This window comes from Bombus bifarius, unplaced genomic scaffold, assembly GCF_011952205.1.
Source record: "Bombus bifarius isolate JDL3187 unplaced genomic scaffold, Bbif_JDL3187 scf7180000008210, whole genome shotgun sequence".
NCBI classification, from domain to species: domain Eukaryota; kingdom Metazoa; phylum Arthropoda; class Insecta; order Hymenoptera; family Apidae; genus Bombus; species Bombus bifarius.
The window spans coordinates 1-9,719 of NW_022884513.1; the positions used below are offsets into that span (position 1 = coordinate 1).

Sequence of the window (9,719 nt, forward strand, 5' to 3'; positions counted from 1 at the left end):
TATTCTTCCATAGTATCTCCTAAAAAACATAAGAGACTTAGAGATAATCTTGGTTATAAATGTATTGTTTGTGATTTTTGTTTTGAAGATTATTCTGATTTACAACAACACCTAATTACACATACACAAAAGCAAAATAATAGTTTAGCAAATTCATTGAAAACTTCCAATATGTCACCTGAACAATCTCAGGACACGATATCTCAATCCTCAAAAGCGAGGATATCAGAACCACCACAAGTGTCAAGTGAGCACAGGAGTGGAGAACATACAGCATCACAATATGTCACCAAGAAAGATAATGGACAACAAAAGAAAAAAGATGCTATAACAAAAAGCTCACTGAGTAAAGAAAAGAGGAAAAGGAGGATTAAGCATATTAGTAATTCAAATAAGTGTAATGTTTGTTCAAAACCTTTTGAAGCAATGGCTGATTTGGCAGCTCATATATTCTTACATACAGAGAGAGAATTGCAACAAGCATATAAACTCGCAAAACAAAAATTGAATGGAATAGAAAAATATAAACAAACTGGAACTCAACAAACAACTAACAGTATTAAAAATGTAAATAGCACTGTAAATACTGCAGATAATATAATTGGAATTACTCAGAAAGTTAATGATAAGGAAGAAACGTTGCTTATACAGAAACCAAATAAATCATTAATTACAGAAGATTCAGAAATAAGAGACACAGAATCTATTACTATGAAAGAAAACTATTCGCAAGATATAGAATTATGTCTGCCAGCAAAATCGAGAAAAGATGGTAATAAAAAATCGTTCACAGTATGCGAATGTCATAATAAACCAGGAACTAATGAAAATTGTTTGCAAATCGAAATAGTTCTTCTTTGTCACACTTGCAGGGTGCTATTTAGAAGTATGAAATGTTTCGAAACCCATTATCGTCTTCCCGAATATGTAAATTGTAATCAAAACCGCTTAACTAGTGGTCGTTCTCCAAATTTATTTTGTGCTACCTGTGGTATGATATTTAGTTCAGTTCAAGATGTGCGTCATCATTTAGAAATACATGCTCGTTTTAAAAAAGACTGTACAATGGATTTTCGATGCAACATTTGCAAGGTTATATTCCTAGGAATAGGAAGTCTTTTTTATATCCATTGGTCAAAGCATTCCAGAGATTCTTTTTGGATGGCTAGTGAGAGATCATTTCCAAAAGATTCCATAATAAACTCGAAGCTGAGAAAGGCAGAGAATTCTTCTACACAAAATGCAATGACTTTGAGTACGTGTGTAGAAAAATACATTGAAGTAGCAGAACATGTCTGTTATAATTGTAAACTGCCTTTTATTACTCAAGATGATTTAAAGAATCATATTTCAGAATGTAGAAAATTTAAGTCAGTTCAAGATGCATCTATTGCAGAAAACTCTAATACATATCTCGCAATAAGGATAACTTGTAGTTTATGTGATGATACTTTTATTAACAAAAAAACAGAATTTTATAAACATATAAAAGATAAACATAATTTGAGTATCGAACCTCGATTTATTTGTACATCATTCACGGTTGGAAATATGGTATTTATTTGCAGTATCTGCATGGCAATGACTAAAAGTTTAGATGACTTCGAGGATCATTGGTTGAAACATAATACAACTCATGTATATTTTACTTGTTCGCATTGTAGTAAAATATATCACAACAGCTTAAATTCCTTCATAGACCATGCTAAAAGACATGGTATTGATGCTAATGATGTAGTGTCCTGTGTAGTAAATTATGAACAAACAAAATTCAGTTGTAAATTTTGTAATATTGGTTTTGATTCTCCTCAAAGTATGCAGGAGCATGCTATTATTCATAACACAAACAGCCAACAGATAGGTCCTCAGATTAGTCAAGTTACAAATCAAAACAGCTCTGCAACAGTATCAGAGACAGATCGTGCTTCCAATTCTGCAAAGCTGGTTGAATCGACTATTGAAAAGCGGATGGATGGATCATTACAAATGGAGACTCAAACAATGGAAAAGGCAAGCGAAATTTGTCCAATAGAATCTAATAGAGACAAAAGTAGGGACGAATTAATCAAGATATTAGAAGGAAATGAAGATGATTCTGAACATGAATTAATAATAGACTTGACAAAACAATCAGAAGAATGTAATGAAGGATTAAAAGAAGAAGGAAGTAAGGAAAGACAGACTACATCTAATCTTACATTAGATAAATCTCCTATCAATCAAACTTGTGTCATGTTGGAGAATAATAAAGCTAATGCATTGGTAACGAATGCAAATGTCCAAGTATCTTCACAAAATGTTGCAAAATCTAAAACTCAAAATGTTACAGATTCTCTTTTTACTGCTAAAAACATAAATCCTCAAATATCTAATTCAAACATTAAGTCTACAAATATTTTGCAAACAATATTGGTTTCAAATAATGTTAGTAATCATAATAATCTACTAGATATAGAAAAAAAAACAAGTGACCAATCAATCATAAAAGATATAGAAAGTACACAAAATGTTGAAGTTCATGACAGAGTTTCAATTATAAATCAAGAAGAATCAACAATTTTAATAAAAGAAACATCAGAGAAACAAAGTCCACCAAGACCAAAACAAGGGTTCTTAAGAGTGAAAACTCTTGCAGAACTTACAGGTTCTGCAAATTTATGTGAATTTAACAATTGTGCTGTTGAAAACATTAATGAATTAGCCAAGCACTTCAAAAGTCACCATGCTTTGAACAAAGATAATAACGAACATAAAACTACAGAAAAAGAATTAGTTTCAAAACAATCTGAAATAAACAAATTTATTGCTAATAAAAAATTAAAAATTGTTCCTAATACAAATTCAAATTCATTACTATTACCTTCACCTAATTCAGGCAATATAAAATTAGTGATTCAGAATCCAGTTATGAAATCTAATACTACAGTAATAAATAATCAACAACCACAGCAATTCCAAATAAATACAAATCAAAACAAACACTCATCTTCTCTGGAGAATGTAACATCAGCATATCATAAAAACTTACCAGCTTGTAATTTCGTTCGAACAACCACAGCTATGCCACGTTTTACTATTTTGAAACCTACCAAAGTAATAGCACATGCTGCTAATATACCGAATGTACAGAAAACACATGTAGCATCCTGTTCTACCAATGAAAATAAACAAAGGTCTTCTTCTGCAAAAAAGAATTCAAATCGTACTATACATAAGTGTAATCATTGCAATTTTGCTTCAAATAATTCTGCAGAATTCTTAATGCACAATTTACCAGGAAGTCATTCAACTTGTAAGAAGCAATATTCGCAAAATGGTACCCAGGTGCAAAAAATTAACAAATTTGATAATTCACAAACAATACCCACAATTAATACTATTCAAAACAATCCAAATCCCAAACGATGTCAACAAACTACTATGAAGCAACCAGGGATTAACTATGCGTCTTCATCTGTCTGTGATCAATATTCTTATCTTGCTGCAGGCACTTCAAATAATAGTAATCAAATGCTTAAACAAAATCAACCAATAATAACTAATCATCCAATAACAGGAAATACCACCCCTATTTATTATACAAAACCAAATCTTAGCAATGGTAGAATGTCAATAGTGATCAATCAAACTACACCTACTGTTCAAAATATACCCACAATAGGAATCCTGCAACAACCAGCGCAGCAACAAATATATCAACAACAGGTATACAATGAATCAGTGACAATTATAAATACACCATACTTGTATCAACCACAAGTATATTGATAATTATAGTTAATATTTGCAATTAATTCTTTAAATAAGAAATTTTTATAGATTTCGCTCGCTTTGAGATAGTATTTTATGATTTTACCAATATTCTGTAGACACAACAATATATATAAGAACATAGAAATATATATAATGTACAATTATTTTTATCTCCTATAAAAAAAACTTTAATCTAGACCCCAGTGAACCCAATATTATTCGACTTATTATAAGTGGTAGATATATTTCCTGCTTAAGGAAAAGATCCAAGTTAAATCATTAATACATCACACAATATATCTTCTAATTTTGTTTTTACAGGGTTTAGTTCAATTTTCTGAATCGAATGCTGTTTTCCAACTGGCAAATCAACCAAGTGTTACAACTTATCAAGTTAGATATATATGTCCTTATTGTTCGAAAAATTTTGTTTCTGAAAACTATATGCAAATGCATATAAATAGTCACCACAATTTTATATGTAATATTTGTAATTTGCGTTTATACAATTTTAACGATTTAAATCTTCATAAAATTCAGCATAATTTTTTGTAAATTGAAGGAGTTAATATGCCACACAATATATATTTAATCCTTTATTTGCAGAATTAAGTTGAATCAAATGCTATATATCAACTGGCAAACAATATGACATATTAAATAAAGAACCAAGTATTACAACTTATGAAGTTAAATATGTATGTCTTGATTGTCTGAAAAATGTTCTGAATGTATAAATATTGAACGATAAATATATCTTGTCGGTGTTCTGCGTTTTCCTAGTTAATAATTCGAGTAGCATTTTACACTTCATACTCATCTTAAAATTCATACATTCTTCAAATTAAATTGTGATTGATTTTATAAAGATTTAAAATTGTATAAACACAAGCTGCAAATACGTATATACCTTAATTGTCACTCACGCTAAAAAATGTACGTCTTTTTCATTTTTATAATTATTTATTATTACTTTTTTTTTTAAGCAACATATAATTGTTATATTTTTTCATCGAATTCATTGATATTAATATTTTATTATCACGTATTATACTTAAGTATTATATTAATCTCAATTGTATCTTATATTCAAAGTATATAATGTAAGCAAAAAGAGTACATATTGTGCAATGTACGCGAACATACAATAGAACTCTATTTATTAGAATGAAATTTTAGTTAGTGTTTGATTAACTAGAATTCTTGCCAATTTAATGTACTTCTTTAATGATGAACATTATCTGCTTCAATGAAACGAACGTTTTCATTTATATTATTGTTTCTAAATCAGTTATAAATAGAGTTCTATTGTAATTAGATGAGTATTGCCGTTTGACGTGTACGAAGTACAAGATATTTTTATATTCCATTGCAATCATAATTGTTACATGAACGATGTTAATTAATAATAATCAATTTAAACGGATAAACATGATGGATAAAGGAAATTAAATGGATGATCTTCGATTATATACATATATGCATGTCTCCTTTATTCGGCACTTTGAGCTTTTAATTTTTTTACAATAATCATCACGTCAATCTCTGTAATCGGTAGAAATACATTTAATAGAGCAATAGTTATGAGCAACGAGAAAGAAATCATGTTTGTTAACTTAGAACTTTGAATTTCACCATCCTTGCTTATAACTATTGCACGGGGGGACGAAATGACCCTGGCGTGAATTACTATTCCCAAGATTAATTAGAATCTCATATTACGTGTTTTCATGAGTTGCTACCAATAAATCGAAAGATTAATTCACAATACAAAAAATCAGACAAAAATCACGCGTATTTCAAGTTGCATTGAAAAAAGAAGCAGAGCTTTTCATCGCGTGATTGTCCTCATTTTCGCGTATTAAAAAGCGGAAGTATTCGAATCCTCCACTTTGCGCGTGGTATGCATTAACGTTTTAAGTTCCTTGTTAATTTTGATTATTGGTATTGAAAAATAAAAATTATACTAAAAAATAATTCCGAAACAATTTTTTTTTAATTTAATAGCGGGTTAAGAATGGCGTGCAAAATCCAAAAATGAAAATACACCAGTAATATATACGACATATTACGATATTCGATGATTACAAATTCGTTAGTTTAGTAATAACAAATATTAATGGCGATAAATACCATTTTCAGATATTTAAACAATTAAACTTGAAGTGTGAACTTTGCGTGAACTCTATAATTTTATCTGAGCGAACAGACATGACAAAAAATTAGTTTTAAAACACGCAAATGACTGTTAAAACCTCTATACATATATCGATTGTATATCAAAAATAAATGAATATATTCGAAAGGAGAAAAGTTGAAATTTTGTCTCATATAAAGATGTATAGAAATTTATTCTTTTCGATAGAGATGGAATTAAGTGTTTAAGTTAAATAACTGTTTAATTATGCCCAATAAGGCTTGGAATCGGGATGATCGTATCGTAATAAACGGTCCTTAAATTAAGGTAAGTCTATATAATCGCTCGTGTATCGATATCACGAGCGTTGTGTGTAATACACTTTCATTTATCCTACAATTTGGCACGTGATTCACGTTTCAACACAAACATCTGTTGTGTCCTCAACTCGAAAGAAATGTTTCTCGTACTCGTTTTACAATTCAGTACGTGACGATATATGATATAAAGCTAAATGTTAATGGAAAATGTACTTGAACCTTAAACAAGAAAGGAGGAAGGCTACTCACTATGTCTTAACTATGTATTTGAAAATCTTATAAAAGAAAAGAACTTATTGTAGCAGATTTGAATTGCAGATTATTAATTTTCAATTGAACTACATCTACGAAAAATTTTTTATAAAAATTTTAATAATGTTACTGATTATAGAACATTTTTAATAATAAGAAATAACTAAAGAGCATAAATTAATAATAAAAACTAAAGAAAATTTTAATAATATTAAGATTGATAAAATGATCGTTGAAATTTATTAAATATTATTTGAGCTAATTTGATATTAATAACTTAAATTTAAGAGATTAAAATTTAAACGATGAAACTGAAAAAATAAAGCGAAATCGTAATAACACCCTATGTATCTTGGAAGATCACAAATACATAGCGTGAATAGTGTACTATAAATAATTCTGCCTTAACGATTAAGTTCACTATGAAAGACCGCAGTGGCCTTTCACGAGGCTATCCTCCAGGAATCGATCGTTAACTTTCGAATCCTCTTTACTAATAATACTGATATAGGTCTTCGATGTTTATCTCGCTCTTGTAAGCTTCTAATCATCGATTTTACAAAAGTACGGAAATTGACGTTCTAAGCGAAGAAAGAAATAATCGACGTAAGGAAAAATAAATAAGGACAGGTAAAAAATACGTTAAAATAAAGAATTATATTAAAATTTTCAATGAGAAGGATGAAGATTTTGAGAAAAAAATTAGGAAATAAAAAGGTATATTATGAAATATTATAGAAATAAATTACATACTAGGAGAATTCAATTAAGATTCTGTTGCAGACTAGTATATAAGTATCAGGAAGAGGAAAATTATCGTTCGAGATCTGTTTAATTTTGGACTTGAAATTTGAAATTTTTTAAAATTTTAGATATGAGAAAATTATATTCAATTCTCATAGTTTTCGATAGTTCAGTTTCAATCGTCTGATCCATTTCTTGCTTATAATATGTAAGTATATACTACTATTTGGTCTGACCAATAATCTACTTAACTACTTCTTCCACTTACATTTTTCTCTGCATTAGAACCTCAATTAAGACCAATCTTTATGAAATCAGTGAATAAAATTAATCACATAATAAGTATTTCATTCCTGTAAATAATAATTATATCAATTATTAAATTGATATAAAATAGCAGAATCTGTATAGAAGTTAGTTATGGAACCGCTTTAATTATCGCTTCGCTCCCCAAGCGATACGATAATTAAACAGGTTTCTACGCCTTACAATTTCTTAAGAAAAATAGCATGATATTACACGGTACCGTGCAAAGGACTGGAAGCGTGTTGGGTGATTGTTTATTCTACGAAAAATTGTTTGTTTGCCGCATATGGTATTGAGCCAACAGAGGTTCTGTATCATTGTAATTCTCACTATCGTTACATTGGTTATAATATAGAGAGAAACCTCCATGTGTATGTATATATATATATAATATATATACATATATAATATATATTATATATATATATAATTGTACAACTACAGTTTACGGTTTATTAATCCTACAAGACTAGACGTATAATCGGTGGAAAAATATCGTTATTCTTCGTCGTCGGAATATCATAAATTTGCACGTAATACATTGGACGTTCTATATCCAGCAGCTTAACCTTCCCTCACGAGTACGAAAAAGTAGGTTGAGCAACGGAAACCCTTGACATACCCCTTTCCCCTCCCCCTACCCAATCCCTGACCCGTTTCCGGCTAAGAGAAAAATAACGTTTCCTTTTCTCTTTCTTTTTGAGTAGACGATTAATTCGAAATACAGCTTTTCAGTAATGCGAAGATAAATTAAGGAATTTAAGAATTCGCATGTCTATATAGTGATACAAATATACAGAAATCGCAAAAAATTCTAAAATTTAGTAGAAATTCAGGACAGATTTATACAGATGCAGAACTGTAGAATTACAGAAAATTTAAGGGTGTACCTATATACATATGTATGTATATTTAGACATTAAAGTAGAAATTTAATTGACATATAATGTTGGAATTTCAAATTAAACTATTTAGATGTTCATGAATTTCCGCGACTCATCATGCGAATTTTGTTTTAATAAATATTATCGTCCTCCAATAATACCATCCAATAGCAATATTATTTGCAACCGCTGCAAATAATAACTCTCCTACCTTTCATTTAATACCGAATAGGAATAAAACGTCTAATTGCATTTGTTCGACTTCAGCGATTTTTAAAATAACGGTATATTCTACTATAAAATTTCATTTGTGATAGTGATTTCCTTCGATGATAACTTTTAGCGGTTCAGAAAGAGATGTATATACAGTGGCTACCGAAAGTATTAGCACGCATTCTTATTTCCTAATGCTTCTTTTTATCAGGTCCTACATTTCATTTTCATAGTATCAAATTTTTATAATCATACGCAAGTACTACTAAATGATACGAAATTTAATATACATGGATCTAATTAATCAGTACGTAAACGCTATAAGTACAATGGTATACGTATACTTGTTGTAGCCCTTGTATATCGAAACATGAAATTTTTCTTTACGCTGGAAACGAAACCGAAATGGCTTCGAGTAGCGAAGCTCATGCTGCTGCCTCTATTTCTCACAGTTATACTGCTCCTCACGTTCCTCCTCTTTCCTCCTTTTCGAACTGGACATCAGAAGTGATGGAGCTGCGTGCCCCAATTCTCACCGTATTATCAGCTAAATCGTCTATTATCTACCTCTTACTGTAATTATCTAAATGTATAATCGTGTTTCTCGAAGGTTCCCCTCTTTCCTTTCCCTTCATACACGAACTGGCCAAAGGTCCTCAACGTATCAATCGCTCTATCTATACAAAGTCACGCAAAAAAGATGATGTTCGCAGGTGTTCTTTTGTACAAAAATTAATCGCTTCATAAACGGGTTACTTGGTTCCTTTGGTTGAATCAGTCTGAAAAGGGGATTTTTAACGACTAGTAAACACCTGGGTGACTAGAACTGTATTCTTTCGAGAATAATCTTTTTGAACTTTTTCTTCATCTGACACTAATGCATGTTGTATTTCAACATTCAGTAATTATTTTAAATTATCGCTCGTATACCAAAAATACTCGAAACCGTCGAAAATTCGTTTCGGATCAAATTCGTTTAGATACTTTGACTCCAAGTAGGGAGAGTGTTGTGAATCACATAAGGCGTTTTCGAATTTCAAAATGGTATATAAATAGCTCGACGGAAAGATACAGTTTTAGTCTTTCATTGGATTACAGAAACAAATGATA

At 30.0% G+C, this 9,719-nt stretch overlaps 1 protein-coding gene across 1 annotated transcript; it reads left to right on the forward strand.

The window, feature by feature from the left end:
* Positions 1-6: 6 nt before the first annotated feature.
* Positions 7-6,066, forward strand: LOC117210744 (the record flags this gene model as incomplete). Its single annotated transcript, XM_033454052.1, has 2 exons — positions 7-3,705; positions 4,075-6,066. Coding segments are annotated over 2 exons (3,933 nt in total), but the record flags the coding sequence as incomplete, so codon positions are not given.
* Positions 6,067-9,719: the final 3,653 nt, after the last annotated feature.